At 44.5% G+C, this 19,870-nt stretch overlaps 1 protein-coding gene across 1 annotated transcript in view; it reads right to left on the bottom strand.

Moving 5' to 3' along the window:
- The window catches only part of LOC121854739 (soluble scavenger receptor cysteine-rich domain-containing protein SSC5D-like), a 55,689-nt gene that overhangs the window by 14,522 nt on the left and 21,297 nt on the right, over window positions 1-19,870 (bottom strand). Inside the window, exons 2-3 of the mRNA XM_042349477.1 lie at window positions 13,657-13,789; window positions 3,985-4,168 (exon numbers count right to left, since the gene is read on the bottom strand). Coding sequence (XP_042205411.1) covers window positions 3,985-4,168; window positions 13,657-13,789 — 317 coding nt within the window. The remainder of the gene's footprint in view (window positions 1-3,984; window positions 4,169-13,656; window positions 13,790-19,870) is intronic.

Raw genomic sequence — 19,870 nt, forward strand, 5'->3', positions numbered from 1 at the left:
AAGGTTTATCGGAACTAGGGGCTATCAAGTTCAGAGACTATCAACACTGTGGTCTGAGATTGGAACTTTTTAGAACTGGGGTGGAATCAGGAGCCTATTAGGACTGAGAGCAAGACAAAACTCTATCTCTCTTTTATATTTTCTCTCCTTCTCTCTCTCCATTTTCATTTGCTTCTATTTTCTCTCTTTTCCTTCATTCATTCGTTCTTACATCTCCCCCTCCTTATAAACCTTCCTCCCCCTCCTTCTTTCTCTCCTACAATTCTTCTTCCCTCCATACACTCTCCTCCCTCTGTCCTGCCCCTTTCGTTCCCTCTCCCCTTTCCTCTCCTTTCCTCCCAGTATCCTTCCTTCTCTGATTTACTTTCCTCCCTGTTTTCCTCTTTCCTTCATTCCCTCCCTACCCTCCCTCCCACCCACCTCCCCCTCCCTCCCTCCTCCCTCCCTCCCTCCTCCCTTCTCTCATAACCAAAGCAACTTTGACATGAATAGACGAAAAAAAAAAAAGAATAAAAAGAGAAGTTAAAAGAAAAATTAAGTGACTTGGGTGAAAGAATGAGTTGAGATGGGGACAATGAAGAAGAAAACAGGAGGGGAAAGGAAGAAGAAGTTATTGGCTGGCTGAAAGGGAGACTATGATTGGTTCTTGCATAAAAGGTTAGATCTGTGACAAGGAGAATGAAGGAAGGAAGGAAGGAAGGAAGGATACAATGGTCCGTGATAATGGAAGTGAGGCAAGCGTGTGTACAGCTACTGGTTCCCTCCCTCTTGTTCACATGCACACACGCAGGCAAGGACACGCACACGTACATAAATAGGTATATATACGTTATAGGGACACACACACACACACCGTCTCTCACACCACATGGCCAGTACAAGGACAGAACCAGGCAGTGTGGTGTAGTCGTGGCCAGAATTAGACTATAAGAGACATACACATCAGAGTTAGTGAGGCTGTACCCATACCTTAATACTCAGCGTGTAAACTGTGTGATAAACCTTTATGCTTTATACTCGTGAACTATACAATGTGATACTGTACCATGAATTATGTCACTACCACACTGAATCAGGAGTCTTTGAGGATATTCTGGCAGTTTACCTTAATTTACAAGTCCACACTGATTAGCCCTCAATTATAACACTAATGAATATGAGCCAACTCTATGATTTGCTCTTGTGTATGAACCTCTGTTCAGTGTGGCAGTGAGCAGGCGAAGTGAAGTGTTGAAATAATTACATGGATCTCTCTCTCTCTCTCCTTCCCTAGTCCTCTGTCTTTGCATCACACTCCATCCTCCTCTCCACCCTCCTCACTCCCCGTCTTCCTCTCTTTCCTTAACTCTTATCTTTCACTTCCTTATAATTCTTTATTCTTCCTAACACTCTTCCTCCTCCTCCTCCTCCTCCTGCTCAACACCATTCCTCGTCCTGTGTGTGTGAGTGTGTGTGTGTGTGTGTGTGTGTGTGTGTGTGGTGTTCCTATGGGAAATAAGAAGGCTAAGGGGTAAGGGTAATGAGGTCAGGTCAGGCAGGAGCTGACACGGTAATATGATATTCACCGTTCCTAAGAGAGCTCTCCCACCTCCCTCCTTCCCTCCCTCTCCTACCTCCCTCTGTCTCGCCTTCCTTTTGCAACCTCCCTCCCTCTCCCCTTTCTCTCCCACCTCTCCCGCTTTTCCCCCTCCCTCTTTTTCCTTTCTTCCTCTCTCTCATCATCTCCCTTTTTCCTATCTCCCTCTCCCTTCCTTTCCCACTGCCCTCCCTCTCTCCTCCCTTCCTCTTCTACTACTCTCCTTCCTTCTCCTTCCTTCCTCTCCCCCTCTCCTCCTCTCCCACCACCCTCCTTCGCTTTTTCTCCCTCTTCCACCTCCCTCTCTCCTTCCCTCATGCAACTAATTTTCCTCCTCTCAGGTTCAGTTAATTTTCTTCATAAAAAATTAACTCATCCTCCCCAAAATATCAGCCCAGTATTGCTCTTTGACTCAACTTAATTTTTACTCCCTAACTAAAAAAATAAAAATATATATATAAAAAAATCATTATAGTAAATCTGCGTAATATATTTTCTTTCCTGACTCAATTAATTTTCAACATTAATTTAACATTTTACTCAACATATCAACTAATTTTTATCTGAATTTCTCTACATTGTCTAATTAACTATTTTTTTCCCAACACATCTCAACTAATTTCCCTCCCCAAATCAAATAATTTTCCTCTGAGCTCTTCATAAAATTGTATCATTAACTAATTTTCCCTACATATCAACTAATTTCCCTCCATCAATAAATTACTTTCCTAACTCACCAAACTTTATCATTAATTACTTTCCCTTTCTAAATCAACTAATTTTCCTCCCCAACTCAGCTAATTTTCCTCCTGCGACGAGAGATAATAAAAATGACTCGGCCATTGTCACTGTCAGAGAGACATTTTGGCATGAATTTAACCTATTATTATTATTATTAGTAGTAGTAGTAGTAGTAGTAGTAGTAGTAGTAGTAGTAGTAGTAATAGTCTTTTATGGTCTCTGGGCTCTTCATCTTCCTACTTTCTTCACTTTTCTTCCCTTCTCATTTTCTCCTCGTCTTCCCTCTCTTCTTCTCTTCCCTTTTCTTCGTCTTCCTTCTCTTCCCGCCTTCCTTCTCTTCTCTAACCTTCTCTCCTCCTCTTTCTTCTCTCCTTCGCCTCTTTCATTTCTCCCTTTCCTTCTCTTTTCCTCTTTCTTCTCTCTTCATCTTCCTCCCCTTCTATGTCTTTCTTTCTTCCTTCCTTCCTTCCTTCCTTCCTTTTCTCCTTGGCATCATTTATCATCACTCTTCATCCGTCAAGTATTTAATTACCTCCCTCCTCCTCCTCCTCTCTCTCTCTCCGTCTATTCCATTCCTTTATCCCCCTCCCACCTTATCTACCCCTTTCCCCCCTCTATGTCCTTATTCCTCTCCCTCTCTCCCACTGCTCTCCTCCCTCCCATTCTCTCTTTTTACTCTCCTCTCCTCCCTCTCTCTCCCTCCCTGACCTATACCTGCTCCTTCCTCACTTGTTGATTCAAGAGCCACGTCCCGACTAATAAAGTCCCCCTCCAAGACCATCGAGTACGACCACAGGAGGCAAGTTATAAGGTCCACCTCCAACTCCAGTCATACTTAAAACACCCTCAATACACCACAACACCCACAATACACCACAACACCCTCAATACACACAACACCCTAATACACAACACTCAAATACACAACACCCTCAATACACCACAACACCCTCAATACACCACAACACACAATACACCAACACCCTCAATACTGCACCACAACACCCTCAATACACCACAACACCCACAATACACCACAACACCCACGATACACCACAACACCCACAATACACCACAACACCCACAATACACCACAACACCCACAATACACCACAACACCCACAATACACCACAACACCCACAATACACCACAACACCCACAATACACCACAACACCCACAATACACCACAACACCCACCATACACCACAACACCCACAATACACCACAACACCCACAATACACCACAACACCCACAATACACCACAACACCCTCAATGCCACCCTGGCACCACAATACACCACAACAACACCACAATACACACAACACCCTCAATACACCCCTAGCACCCACAATACACCACAACACCCACACACCCCAGCACTTTAATACACCACAACACCCCTCAATACACCACAACACCCACAATGCCTAACACCCTCAATACACCACAACGCCCACAATGCACAACACCCACAATACACCACAACACCACAATACACCCACAATACACCACAACACCCACAATACACCACAACACCCACAATACACCACAACACCCACAATACACCACAACACCCACAATACACCACAACACTCACAATACACCACAACACCCACAATACACCACAACACCCACAATACACCACAACACCCACAATACTCACAATATCCGGGCGTCAGAAGGGTCAAAGCGCTCGCTCTTGTCCCACACCTTCTGCAGTAGTGACCTCTCCTCGGAAGACACCGCCGACGACTGCACCACCCCCGCTGACGACGATGACGATGATGACGATAACGATCCCTCGGGGTTTGTGGCGGGCGGTGGCCTCGTCGGGGACAACTTCGTCACTGGAATGGGAATACCGCTTGTTACTTTGAGTGGGAATGAGAATATCACCTGTTGCTTAAGTAGGAATGGTAATGTTATCTGTTATTTGAGTGGGAATGGGAATACCAATTTTTACTTGAGTGGGAATGGGAATAGAAACATTCAAGCCACTGGGTGAAACATGTCCCTGTTACTGGCATAACAAGACAAACGTTCCTGACGCTGGAATGGAATGGAAGTCCTCCATTTAGCGTAGTGGAAATGAAAGTCTCCTGCTTCTGGAATGGGAATATTTCTGTGACAGGGAAGAGGGCCATCCTGCCTCCAAGTTGTGATTATGAGAGAGAGAGAGAGAGATTTCCGTCGTAGGAACGAAATTAAGCACGTTTTCATCTCCGTAGATAACAGGCACACACACACACACACACACACACACACACACACACACACACACACACACACACACACACACACACACACACACACACACACACACACACACACAAGGCAATTAAGGATTCAATTGTCACTTAAGTCGTGAGCATTTGTTTTTCGTTTCATTTCTTAAAGAATTGGGTTGACCCCACTGGAGGTGCGTTAATCATGTTTCATTTCATACATATTTCCTCTTATTCTATGTAGTATTTTACCGTGTTGTGTTATGTTATGTTATGTTATGTTATCTTATCTTATTTTATGTTGTGTTACATTATTTTATTGTGGTTACTATTAAGGTGAAGTAAGCTGGGGCTAATGTTCAGGTGTTAAGCTTCATTTAACCATTACCTTCACAATTATCTGCCTTCACGCGTCTCTTATAAACACATCACCCACTGTCATTCGTATCCCATTACCTCATTGGCACGTCACCGTTAAGTGTCCAAACTTTACGAAATTATCGCGGCTGATTAACCTCGTTGACACCTACGCTCCAGTGAGTTTCGTTCACAATCGTTCACCATTCACGATAAAGTAAAGCATCGTTCAGGTGTTCACGTTTCTATTTTGTTTCCATGAGTGAAAATATTGAGATAAAATATTGTGTTATGGTATTGATATGTGTTGTTTATGTATGTGTCAAACAGCTCTTAAGTGCCTAATGATGTGATTGAATAGTTCACAGTGTCTAGGTCGTGAGGAAATGGTTGCCTCACCTCACCGTCTCGAATAATTCAATCATTTGCTTCAGTCTAGGTAACAATGTTAACTGACCCAAGGTACACGACAAATTCTTCTGTGTTAATTCTTTATGGTTCGTGAGATGATGGTGTAAGATCGGTCTAAAATGGCGTATGAATTGTACTAAGACTCTACCTTCACTAGAAACTGTCAATTACCACCATTTTAGGTAATGATAGAGTCTTTGTAAACACTGATTCTCGTGTTTATTCAGGAGGTTCACTGTCTCGAATCACTCCAGAACTAGAGTCATAAGTTTCCCGCCGAGACTTGTTGTTCCGGGATCATATATTAACCTCTGCCAGGACCCCGAGGCTGGCAGAGGTAACTGTGCACTGTGAGGGAGGTGGTGCAGGGTGAGGGGGAGACACAACACTAATATAGTAGTTTGTTATAGTGTGATACAGTGCCTGGTGGTGTGGTTATATAGTGAAATTATTGCCCATCTTCCTTATATAACAATGACGTGTATGGAAAAGTTAAACAGATTATGATAAACCTCTACTAAAGACAATTATTTCGCTTGTACAGTGTTAAAGAGAGACAGTGTAATGGTGAATAAACTGGTGACGCGTGATAGTGAGAGTTGAAACACTATATTGTGAATTAAAAGTGGTTGAAGTGATACAGTGATTCGCTATAGTGTATAACGTTAGTGATATGACTATAATGTTACGGTACTTCACACCGCACTCAAACGTATTAACTAAACATGATGATCAATAACACAAACAGGAACTAGCAGACTATCCCCCATGGAACAGAAACCGCTATTATGTCGACAACTACCCCACGTCACACAAGGTATTCACGTCAAGTACCAAAGTTCTCCTGTGCTATATTGTGAGTAGAGAATAATATAAGCTTAGTTTATTGAAGCCCATCCAGAATCTAATGAGAACTATGGCGATAAATTGTGCTAAGTTTGGTGTAGGTGAGAACTAGAGAGGCCGAGTGTGTGTGTGTGTGTGTGTGTGTGTGTGTGTTTCACTTTTCCTAAACAAGAACCAGAGACTAAAGGGACAGGTATATAAGGGGTAAGATCCAGCTCAGGTGTGGGCGCTTACTACTAATTAACTTAGGATAATGAGGATATATAATTATGTTTGTAGTAATTAGTGGGACCCATTATGAGAGACGATGTATAATTTGTTTCTTTGACTTTATATACGAGGGAGGAGTTTACGTGTCAGGTTGAGTTAGCTTACTACTACTACTACTACTACTACTATTACTACTTACCTTCGCCGCCACTCCATTACCTTCAAATTAAATCTCTAACACTACTAATACTGCACATCTCTTTGTTGTTGTTTATGGGAGTATTTTATTGTTGTTGTTTGTTTTTAAGGGAATGGTTTAAGGTGTTATGTGTAGGAGTCTATCTCAGGTTAATGTGTTGTGTGTGTGTGTGTGTGTGTGTGTGTGTGTGTGTGTGCGTGTGCGTGTGCGTGTGCGTGTGTGTGTGTGTGTGAAGATTACTGTATTTTTCTATAAACTTTTTCTGGGTAGAGATTAGATATATGATTTATTTTATTTCATTTTTTTTTTATTATTATGGAAAAGACTGAACCATTAACCCAAAGTAAGCACACGTATTAACAAAGACAAGCGATCGTTCGTCTGGCGTAGGGTCTATAACCGTCTCTTTGCAGGCTTGAGGGGAACATGAAATCCTGATGTTCGCTTGTGCTGGCAATGACTTCAAAGCTCGTGTATATGCTATTTTAAGATGGAGGAAACGCCAGGAAACGCTTGTGGTGGCACTGTTTCGGCGAGGAGTATAAAGCCAGGCGCTGTTAATCGCTCGTGCTGGTGTTGATAGGGAACGCGATGCATCTGTTTGGGGCCGGGGAGAACACTGAATAGGAGGGAGGGAGGGAAGGAGGGAGAGGGAAGGGAGGGAGGGAAGGAGGGAGAGGGAAGGCGGTGTTGTTGATGTCTTGTACACAAACTCACTATTGTGTAGAGAGAGAGAGAGAGACCACCAAAACACTATAACAGCAACAGGTCAACGGGTGAGCCGCATCAAGCACACAGGTTGGCCTCGACTGCTCAGCCAAATTTGCATAGTCCATAACGCGCGTTTGTTTCTCTGGTCACGGAAACAATTATCGACCATAAAATAAATGGTGCGTCGGATAGACCAGACCAATACCTGGATAATGGTCTATAATGGTTCTGTTAAGTGAGTGACGTACGTGTGTGTGTGTGTGTGTGTGTTGTGTTTACAGGGATGAAAACCGAGTTATGGTCCGTGAGGTTTGGAGTTATGATCTGAAAATTCAGGGTTAGGTTAGGTTAGGTTAGGTTAGGTTAGGTTAGGTTAGGTTAGGTTAGGTTAGGTTAGGTTAATTTTGGTGCTGTGTAAGTTTAGGATTTGTTGGGTTGTCTGTCTGTCTGTCTGTCTGTTTTCTTGTGTCCTGCTGGTGAAGTCTACAGTTTCCTCACAACACAGTCTCTGCCGCCTACCACTCACCTTTAGTTATTAGACCGAGAAAAAAAAAACAATCTTGATTTTCTCTTCGTCTCTTTCTCCCTACTAGCTGTGTTAAGGTCTGTTTCTCTGTCTCTCTGTCTCTCTGTCTCTCTGTGTTACTGTCTCTCTGTCTCTCTGTGTTACTGTCTCTCTGTCTCTCTGTCTGTTCCCCGCTCTCTCTCTGTTTATGTCTCTCTCTCCCTCACACCTAGGTTGCTCAAGCCCAATAGTGAAGGTGTTGGTTGTTCAGTACCTGTATATACGACTCCTCACCTGTACTATCAATTATACGACTCCTCACCTGTACTATCAATTATACGGCTCCTCACCTGTACTATCAATTATACGGCTCCTCACCTGTACTACCAATTATACGACTCCTCACCTGTACTATCAATTATACGGCTCTCACCTGTACTACCAATTATACGACTCTCACCTGTACTATCAATTATACGGCCCTCACCTGTACTATCAATTATACGGCTCCTCACCTGTACTATCAATTATACGGCTCCTCACCTGTACTATCAATTATACGGCTCCTCACCTGTACTATCAATTATACGGCTCCTCACCTGTACTATCAATTATACGACTCCTCACCTGTACTATCAATTATACGGCTCCTCACCTGTACTATCAATTATACGGCTCCTCATCTGTACTATCAATTATACGGCTCCTCACCTGTACTCACCTGTGCTATAAATTATACGGCCCTTCACCTGTATAGCCTCCGAGAGAGAGAGAGAGAGAGGGGTGGTGGGTGGGGGGCGATAAATAATACAAAAGGAAGACACATAATAAAGAAGGAAGAGGGAGAGACGTCAACACTTATCTCTCACTTCAAGAATTCTGTAAAAGACTTTGTGGGGAAAAAAAAAGAGATTAAAATACGTGCGTGTTTTTTTAGTCCTCCCGGAAATTTAATCTACTCATGAATATAACATCAGTCTCTCATAAACAACATCGCTTATTATTCATGTATTCACTTTCAAAATCACTTTCAGGGACGTGGAGAAAGTGTCGCGTGGAGGAGGAGTCGAGATTTATTTGGGGAATGATGTTAAAAACTGCGTTGGGATCATCACAATGGGAGTGAGTGTGTTTGGGATGGGGTGTGTGTTTGGGGTGGGGGGTGTGTTTGGGATGGGGTGTGTGTTTGGGGTGGGGTGTGTTTGGGGGGATTGCTTGGTGGATGGGGTGGGGGTGTGTGGTTGGGGGTGCTGGGTGTGTGGTGGTTTGTGTGTATGTTAGAGGGGGTTGTGGACTGGTGTGTGTGTGTGGGGATGTGGTCTGTGTGTGTGTGTTTGTGTGTGTGTCTGTGATCACATATTACAACAGTTCAACATAGGTTCATAACAGACAATCACAACAATCAAAACGTATCTTAACGGAGGCATCCAATGAGTTCCATAATGAACACTGTTACTCCTGTTGTCTCGGTAGGGTTGTCAAAAGCCTTCGGTCGTTGTGTCATATTTTCTAACACAAAATTGTAAAGAATTTTTTTGACTGTGTGTAGGTACAGTAGCTAAGACAAGTATCTCTACACAATGGGTCCGGATAAATTCCTAAATGATCAATACAGCTTTGCCACAACGTCACCACCATGAACTACGCTACCCATTGTTCCCAAGATACGTGTGAACAATATCCATATAATAACAATACTTACAATGGATAAAACAGAATTTATCCCCTGTAAAAGATATATGACATTTTTCAATATCCATCGTCTGTGGTGTCAAAGTAATTCGTGTGAAATATGCAATGATACTTTTTTGGTCGTGTGTTCAGTTCCTCCCATCACAGATAACTTCCTTCAACAAGAATGAAGTAGAAGAAGATGGATATAACTTATCGATTTACTTCACGACGTCTCTCCATCTCAGCAAACCCTTAGGGAGGTACTGGTGTGTTAAGGGCCTCCATATATCTTCCTTATACTGTATTAGAGTTCCCTTGGGGCGCTCTCTGTGAGTTAAGTGTGTGGCAAGACGTCTCGGGGGAACTCTTGGGGGAAATAGTGTCTCTACCATATAATACCTTCACGGCGCCTGGTATTATTCCACCCTGTCTCCCCCAATATAGTTAACAAGTTTATTGATACCCAGTGCTTACAGGCCCGGGTCCGGCTCTCGCATCATTTCAGCTTGAGTGCCAGGTATGCCAATAGGCTCTGTACAGTATAAACAGTCTTGGCACGCACAGGGTGGATTGGGTCATACTGTACGTGGCCAGTGAACCGCCGCGTGTGACCTAGAATATAAACTAAATCTAAGTTGAGAGTGTTAGCTTAGGTTAGGTTAAGTTTGGTTAGGTTAGACAAAGTTGTACCCGGGTGGTGGTGCGTGAAGAGAATGTTATTGTTGTGATTTTGTCTCTCCTTCGGCACGACTTGTTCTGTTGTTCATTTTCATTTTGTTATTATTATTTTATTTTATCTCCTTATTACTATGTAGCTCCGTCAGGCAGGTCTATGAATAACTGACTGACTGACTGATTGACTTACTGATTATTACTGATTGATTGATTGAGTGTCTGACTGTGATTGACTAACCAGCTGACTGACTGATTGACTAAATGATTATGACTAACTGACTGACCAAATGACTGACTGACTGACTAACTGACTGAGAGAACTTTATACTAGGTCTCTACGATGCTGAAATATATAACTAATTTATTTCCTTTAACCTCTTTTATTACTCAGCTTTATTTATCCTCTACCATTTATCATATCTTTATTCTTCTTCTTGTTTTATTATTATATTCTCTTCCTTTTTCTTTGTATTTCAAGTCTTTATTCTCTCTTTCATGTCTCAGGTTTATTACTCTCTGTTCACGTGTCTTGTTATTGCTGTTTTTGTTTCTCCTTATTCGCTAATTTTGGTTCTGTTTATTCCACGTTTATCTCTCTCTCTCTCTCTCTCTCTCTCTCTCTCTCTCTCTCTCTCATCAGTTATTTTTTCCGGTCTTCCCTCTTTGCCTCTCTTTCATCTCTATCCCACGTGCTTATCAACGCACCAAAGACTGTCCTCACCTTCCTCCTCCTCTTCCCTTCCTCCTCCTCTTCTCTTCCTCCTCTCCTCTTCCCCTTCCTGCACCTCCGGGATATACCTGACGGTCATTAATGTTCTTCTTCATCACTGTCTCTACCTCCTCCTCCTCCTACTACTACTACTACTACTACTACTACTACTACTACTACTACTACTACTACTACTACTACTACTACTACTACTACTACTACTACTACTACTACCACCTCTTTCTCCTCCTCTTACTAACTCCTCTTCCTCCCACCACTACCAAACACCGGCCACCACCACACTGCCAACCCAACCTAACCTAACCTAACTCACACATCAGTTAAGAGTCTCAGTGTCATTTTAGCCCTTATCCGTTGCTAAGTTAAGACAGGATCTCCGGGTTAATGTTCAGTGCATTTATGGATATTATATTTGTGTTTTAACCTCCAATAACTTGCACGAAAGGTTGGGTTAGGATCGTTTTGAATCTTGATGCTGTCGGGTGTGTGTGTGTGTGTGTGTGTGTGTGTGTGTGTGTGTGTGTGTGTGTGTGTGTGTGTGTGTGTGTGTGTGTGTCTGTGTGTGTGTGTGTGTGTGTGTGTGTGTGTGTGTGTGTGTGTGTGTGTGTGTGTGTCTTTAGGTTTAGGTGTAGGTGTTTGGCGACCTGTGGTGTAATGGTCAGCATGCTCGCCTCGCAAGCGAGTGGATCCGGGTTCGATTCCCTGGCATTTGCCCTTGTCTACCCAGCAGTAATTGGGGACCTCGATGTTAATCGATTTGCGGATCGTGTTCCGGAGTAATGGTTAGCCAGTGCAGTTGGCGAGTTGTCCGGTCTTCTCGGACTATTCCTTGACACTGGGTCATGCAGCTCGTTAACACAGGGTGTGGTTGTTGTGTTGGCGACAGCTTCTACACCCTAAACAAATTCACGTCTAGGTGGCCCTTGGGCCGGCCATCCTCGTTACACGAGGGGCAACCACCATTATTAGGTGAGGGTGTGGGTGTTCGTATAGGTGTAGGTGTTCGTGTAAGTGTGGATGCAGGTGTAGGTGGGGGTGTAGATGTATTCCTTCATCTTGCAGTATGAGGTCAACAACCAGTGATAATTTTCGTTCTTACACCCAAACAATTACCATTGGTTCACTTGTGTCAGGTCCAGGATCCATATATATTTTTTTTTGGCCACGTGTTCGATGCCGCCTGAAGCCAATTGACTTTCAACAATTCTTCCTGTGTTATGTTTTCGTTTATCAAATTTATTACCGTCGATTTCACCCGTCGGCCGTCGCCACCCGTCGGCCGTCGCCACCCGTCGGCCGTCGCCACCCGTCGGCTGTCGCCCTCCAATTTTCTTGGAATTTTTGCAGCGGGAATTAATGACTCGTGCGTGACAGATGGAGGCCCTGGCTACAAGAGATTTTCAGCTCACTCACTCCTCAAGCAACACCTGGCCCAGCGGAACAGTTTCACACAGAAATTTATTGACTTTACTTAACACTTGATCTTAGGCGAGGAGAATTTTGTTTTAATACATATTTTTTCTAAACCGAGTTATATTTAAGTGTTTTATTGTCTATCTTGATATTGAAGGGGGTAAGTCAACGTTCTGAAGGGGCTAAGTCAACGTTCTGAAGGGGCTAAGTCAACGTTCTGAAGGGGCTAAGTCAACGTTCTGAAGGGGTTAAGTCAACGTTCTGAAGGGGCTAAGTCAACGTTCTATAGGGGTTAAGTCAACGTTCTGAAGGGGCTAAGTCAACGTTCTATAGGGGTTAAGTCAACGTTCTGAAGGGGCTAAGTCAACGTTCTGAAGGAGCTAAGTCAACGTTCTGAAGGGGTTAAGTCAACGTTCTGAAGGGGCTAAGTCAACGTTCTGAAGGAGCTAAGTCAACGTTCTGAAGGGGCTAAGTCAACGTTCTGAAGGGCTAAGTCAACGTTCTGAAAGTCCAGCGTTCACCAAAGGAAGGTTAAGTCCAGCGTTCACCGAAGGCTAAGTCAGCGTTCTGCTGAAGGGGCTAAGTCAACGTTCTGGAAGGAGCTAAAGTCAACGTTCTGAAGGGGTTAAGTCAGAAAAGCGTTCTGGAAGGGGGCTAAGTCAACGTTCTGGAAGGAGCTAAGTCAACGTTCTGAAGGGGTTAAGTCAACGTTCTGAAGGGTAAGTCAACGTTCTGAAGGGGTTAAAGTCAGCGTTCTGAAGGGGCTAAGTCAACGTTCTGAAGGAGCTAAGTCAACGTTCTGAAGGGGTTAAGTCAACGTTCTGAAGGGGCTAAGTCAACGTTCTGAAGGAGCTAAGTCAACGTTCTGAAGGGGCTAAGTCAACGTTCTATAGGGGTTAAGTCAACGTTCTATAGGGGTTAAGTCAACGTTCTGAAGGGGCTAAGTCAACGTTCTGTAGGGGTTAAGATCACGCGTGTCTCCCTACGATCATCTTCATCTAAAGTTCTAAATTGTTTTACACTTGAGTAGAATGTGTTCCCTGAGGGTCGGGCCGTGTTGCACATGCCAGACAAGAGGTGGTCAAGGTGTGTGGTTCAGATACATTCCTTGACACACAAATTGGCCAGCTTTGTTTTCCATGTAAGATTTAGTTTCCCCAAGCCACCTGAAGCCTGTGTGTTAGGTAATACTGAATAGATTTTTAATGGGTGATTTTAATGGTTGTAAATTGTATAACCTAACTTAACCTATGTCGCTTCTTCTAGTACCGTTGACACTTTTATCTTATGATTCAGGAACATATGATTATTTTTGATAAATATTTCATGATTATCACGTTCAAGATACTTTGTTAGTAATGGTAATAATAATAACTTACCTGTGCCGTGAATGCCAGAGGTGAGAGTGTGGCGGAGCTTGGAGAGGGCAGTGCCAGTCTCGGGTACCTCTGACCTGGCCCCAAGACCCCCACCTCCTCCCTGACCCCCGCCACTCCCCTCCGACGCCACCATCTGCCGGAGAAACAAAGGCAAGAGTTAGACAAATGTTATTATAAAGTTGTGGTGTATTACCTTGAAGCGTTTACCTGTATATACTGTGTGTGTGTGTGTGTGTGTGTGTGTGTGTGTGTGTGTGTGTGTATCAGCTCGTCAGTGTGCACAGATTGTATCAGGATGTTGACCATCAGAGCGGACAGGATCTCTCCCGCAAATCGGATGAAGGATTAATGGTCAGGGGAGACCTTGACCAGGACAGTTTTTGGATATTGTTCAAAGGTCAAATTCAAGAGGACGAGGATATGTGTTGGGTCATGGTGAGGAATTTTTTTTTATAATCCGAGAGTTTTGAGTTTTCTGTTATTTTATTTTTTATTTTGAACTTTGTCTTTTAATTGTTTGTGTGAAATTTAGTATTTTTTTGTTTTTTAATATTTATCTATATTTTCATTTGTATTTTTTCTTAGGTTAGGTTAGGTTAGGTTTATTAAATATTTTACTTGTTTCTATATTCAAGTAAAATATCGTTTTTGTTATTCTAGTTATTTTTTCTTAATATTACCACGCATAATTTTTGATATATTATTTTTTCCACGTCAACTTTAACTTTTATAACGAACGAATTTTGTTACGTGATATTTTACCCAAATTTCTCCGTTGGAAATTTCATACAAGTGAGCAGAGAAAAAAATGAACTCCTTGACAACCATTAGCGAGGAACATCACCAAGAGGTCCCACGGCCACGTCTTGTGTGTGCCTTGAGAGAGCTGGACCCTGTTCCCTCGTACCCACACCAGGGAGTTAATTGGAGGTAGAGGGTGAAGGGTGACAAATAGCTTAGTATCAGAATGTCAGAGAGAAAATTGCATGCATTTGTTGACGTCAGTGTGTGGAGGGCAAATGTTTTCCCTGGTGAAGAATTATCGTCTGAATCATCTCCTTCTTCCCCTCATCTGTGTTGCAATAATTTATGGATGTTGCACCTCTCAATACTGTCACCACCACCACCACCACCACTACCACCACTACAGCCACCACCACTACCACCACTACAGCCACCACCACCACTACCACCACCACCACCACTACCACCACCACCACCACCACTACCACCACTACAGCCACCACCACTACCACCACTACAGCCACCACCACCACTACCACCACCACCTAGAACCAGGGAGAACTGGCTGTTACTGGTCCTAATGGTTGCAGTGTAGATCTATACTCTCTCTCTCTCTCCACAAATACATTCACTTAAACAGATACAGCAATAAGAATTGTTTCAACACACCAGAATAATGAAATCTCTTGCCCAGAAAAATACCTAACAAGGGTTTAGTTGACCTGTTTAGGCAATTAGACAAAGACATGAGTTTGTTTCAGTCTCTCTCTTCCTCCCTCCACCCTCCACCCCCTCCCCTCCACCCTCCACCCTCCTCCCTCCACCTCCATCCTAACCTCCTCCACCCTCCACCTCCACCTTCCACCACCACCCTCCACCCCCTCCTCCCTCCACCCCTCCATCCTAACCCTCCACCCTCCACCTTCCACCCTCCATCTTCCACCTTCCACCCTCCACCCTCCACCTCTGAATTCCTCTCCCACCACCACCCTCCACCCCTCTCTCCACCTTCCCACCTTCCACCCTCCATCGTCCACTCCTCCACCTCCACCTCCTCCTCCACCCCATCCTCCACCTCCACCTCCATCCTAACCCTCCACCTCCCACCCTCCACCTCCCTCCTTCCCTCCGTCCACCTCCACCCTCCACCCTCCACCCTCCTCCGTCCACCTCCACCCTCCACCCTCCACCCTCCACCTCCACCTCCCACCTCCACCCTCCACCCTCCTCCTTCCTCCGTCCACCTCCACCTCCACCCTCCACCTCCACCTTCCTCCCTCCACCTCCACCTCCTCCTCCTCCCTCCTCCGTCCACCTCCTCCACCTCCACCTCCACCCTCCTCCAACTCCACCTCTACCTCCACCCTCCACCTCCACCTAGTTTAAAGCAGGCATGGTGGTGTGTGTGTGTGGGGGCTCTGTCAGGGGAGAAGGAACCGTGAAATAAGATGCAAGACTTCGCCTGACCACTGAAGGCCCGGGCCAGTTATAGGAGCTGTACACTAACATTTGGAGAGGGAACGAGAGGGAGGGAGAAAGAGAGGGAGAGAGTGGGAAAGAGAGAGGGAGGGAGAGGGAAAGAGAGGGAGAAGGAAAGAGAGAAGGAGGGAGGAGGAAAGAGAGGGAGGAAGAGATGCAGAAGTAATGGATTATAGAATGAAAATACATTTACAGCACACACACACACACACACACACACACACACACATTAGTTTAACCTTCATCTCTCAGGAGAATGGGCGATTAAAAAACATACATACATACATACATACATACATACATACATACATACATACATACATACGTACATACATACATCCACATTTTTAATTACGGTATAAAATACGTTTAATTTCACCTATAGAATCGTATCTACGTAATTAAAAACTAAACAAGCGGCCACCAGCATTACCTGGGCCGTTGATGACGTCACTGGGGGTATTAGCGGGAGAGCGGAGGCGGGTGCAGACACAAAGGTGTTTTAAATACGTAATTACACATTGTCTTCGTCGTCAAAAATACCCAGGACTAAAGCTCCTTATTTTAGGTGTCGCCCAGGTGTATTTGGTGTCGGCCAGGTGCATTTGGTGTCGGTCAGGTGTATTTGGTGTCGCCCAGGTGTATTTGGTGTCGCCCAGGTGTATTTGGTGTCGGCCAGGTGTATTTGGTGTCGGCCAGGTGTATTTGGTGTCGCCCAGGTGTATTTGGTGTCGGCCAGGTGTATTTGGTGTCGCTCAGGTGTATTTGCTGTAGGCCAGGTGTATTTGGTGTCGCTCAGGTGTAATTGCTGTAGGCCAGGTGTATTTGGTGTCGCTCAGGTGTAATTGCTGTAGCCCAGGTGTATTTGGTGTGGGTGTTGGGTGGTAATTCTCACGTCAAAATATAAGAAAAATACTCAACCACTTTTCACTGTTATTTTCACGTTAAAAAATATAAATTAATTACGGAACTACTTTTTACCGGACCGGATAAACCTGAAGACTGGACCAGAAAGGAATTTTAACTGGACCGGACAAGCAGGATAACTGGACCAAAACAAACATGATAACTGGACCAAAACAAACAGGATAACTGGACCAGAACAAACATGATAACTGGACCAGAACAAACATGATAACTGGACCAGAACAAACTGGATAACTGGACCAAAACAAATTGGATAACTGGATCAAAACAAGACAGCGAGGAGAGTTTTTCCTCAGGTGAGTGACGGTATCAACACTCGATCTTAATTAGTGTGGCCAGACTCTTCCGTACCTGTGTTGGACCCATCTCATGCCTTATGGGCTTGGTGATGTGCTGGTGATGATGTGGTGAGGTTGGTGGTGATGTGGTGGTGATAGGATAGGCCTGGTGTTGTTGGTGGTAATGTGGTGGTGATGTGGTGATGAGGTGTGGTGATGTGTGTTGGTGGTGGTGATGTTTTGGTGATATGATGTGTTGGTGATGTAATGATGATGTGCTAGTGATGTGTTAGTGATGGTGATGTGTTGGTGATGCAGTGTTTTAGGGAGACAAAGGAGTGTAGGGAGATAATATAGGGTGTGAAGAGGGATGTGCTGGCTTAGAGATGTGTTTTTTTAGATAAGTGTGTGTGTGTGTGTGTGTGTGTGTGTGTGTGTGTGTGTGTGTGTGTGTGCCGTAGTGATATTTTCTCTCTCTCTCTCTCTCTCTTACTCTCTCTCTCTCTCTCTCTCTCTCTCTCACTTTTAGACAACCGGAGAACGATTTTCCTCCAGCGAGACGATCATTTTCTATCACGTTCTTTCAATCAGCTTCCACGTCAAGTCTTGTCTTCAGGGTTAGAGTGCAGATAACTATCACATTCACTCTCGGAAGATGCCAAAATGTGGGGGGCTTTACATTCCTCGCCTGGGTGTTCCATTTTGTCTGGCTTTCGTGCTAAAATATCATAGTAATGGATGGATGTTTTGGTTTTCTTGGGACATCTTAAGAATGGAGATATCACTTTGTGGATATTTGTGTTTCAGGGGATATTTGTGTTTCAGGGGTATTTGTGTTTCAGGGGTATTTGTGTTTCAGAGGGGGTGTTTCAGGGGTATTTGTGTTTCAGGGGTATTTGTGTTTCAGGGGGTATTTGTGTTTCAGGTATTTATGTTTCAGGGGGTATTTGTGTTTCAGGGGATATTTTGTTTCAGGGGGATATTTGTGTTTCAGGGGATATTTGTGTTTCAGTGTTTCAGGGGTATTTGTGTTTCAGGGGAGGGGTATTTGTGTTTCAGGGTATTTGTGTTTATGTTGTGTTTCAGAGGGTATTTGTGTTTCAGGGGGGTATTTGTGTTTCAGGATATTTGTGTTTCAGGGGTATTTGTGTTTCAGGGATATTTGTGTTTCAGGGGTATTGTGCATAACTCTTACGGCAGTTCAGCTAAATTATCAGTATAACTTTCATTCCATTACTTATATATATATACATATTTTACATCCTATCTTAGGTTAAAGTATTCAAACACAGTTAAATTAACGAGTTATTCATTTTACGATCCTTTGATAAATCTACAACGGGTATTGTAGATATGTAACGAGTTTTGTGAATCAGGAACGAGTTTGGGGAATTCAGATCAAGATTTGTCAACTCGTAATAATAATCGAGGTTCTCCTGAAATGGGAATGGAAATGTATTTAAGCTCGAGTTCGTCCCCTTCCTCGAGCATGAAGCACGGCTGTTGTGGCGTCATGAAAAATGTACACGACAAGTTTTCCAATAATTCATTCACTATTGCATCTGCTGTAACATACGAGCGATATATCAAAACCTCCTCCGACCCCTCCCCCTCCCGTACCGCGAAGGAAAATCACCATATGCTAATGTAGATTCATTCCTGAGCGTCTGTGTGTGTGTTATGTGTGTGTGTGTGTGTGTGTATGTGTGTGTGTGTGTTTGTGTGTGTGTGTGTACTGTATATTTGTATGTATGTGTTCATATGATATACCACCATTTGTGTCCCAATAATCTAACCTAACCTAACCTAACCAGTCCTAATACCTGTACAAAATTTACTCCCGGCTAATAATTACTGAGGTGTGGACAGGTGACCCAGACAAACTCATTAAGTATTAATCTCTCTCTCTCTCTCTCTCTCTCTCTCTCTCTCTCTCTCTCTCTCTCTCTCTCTCTCTCTCTCTCTCTCTCTCTCTCTCGCTCTGTCTCTCTCTCTCTTTGTTCTGTATAGTCAGTTCCTGGTAATTAACAGTCCCTCCACCATTCCCTCCACCATTCCCTCCACCACTCCCTCCACCATTCCCTCCACCATTCCCTCCACCACTCCCTCCCTTCACTCACTACACTCCTTCCCGCTACTCTCTTCTTCTTACTTCCCTCGCCCTTTCTTTGTCCGTCCGTTCCCCCGTCCGCCCGTCCGTCCGTCCGTCCGTCCGTCCGTCCGTCCGTCCGCCCGTCCGTCCGTCCGTCCGTCCGCCCGTCCGCCCGTCCGTCCGTCCGTCCGTCCGTCCGCCCGTCCGTCCGTCCGCCCGTCCGTCCGCCCGCCCGCCCGTCCGTCCGTCCGTCCGTCCCTCCCTCCCGTCCTCCCTCGTTCTCCAATATTAAGGCAAACACTTGATACGTCTCAAGTTGTTGTCCTCAGCAAGTTGGCACTTCCTCAAGAACGACTGAGAGTGTGGAGGTGTGGAGTGTGGGGGTGTGGAGTGTGGGGGTGTGGAGTGTGACGGTGTGCAGTGTGAGGGTGTGCAGTGTGAGGGTGTGGGGGTGTGGAGTGTGACGGTGTGCAGTGTGAGGGTGTGGGGTGTGGGTGTGGGGGAGTGGAGTGTGAGGTTGTGCGTGGAGTGTGGGGGTGTGGGGTGTGGTGAAATGAGTACCGTTTTCAAAGGGGTACAGCCATCGTCATAAGGGTTACACCAAAGCTCGTAAAGGGTTAAATCATTGTCCTTAAAAATATAAACATCATTTTTCAAGGGAGGAGGAGGAGGAGGAGGAAGGAGGAGGAAGGAG

The sequence above is a fragment of the Homarus americanus genome, unplaced genomic scaffold, assembly GCF_018991925.1.
Source record: "Homarus americanus isolate GMGI-L3 unplaced genomic scaffold, GMGI_Hamer_2.0 scaffold53233, whole genome shotgun sequence".
NCBI lineage: Eukaryota > Metazoa > Arthropoda > Malacostraca > Decapoda > Nephropidae > Homarus > Homarus americanus.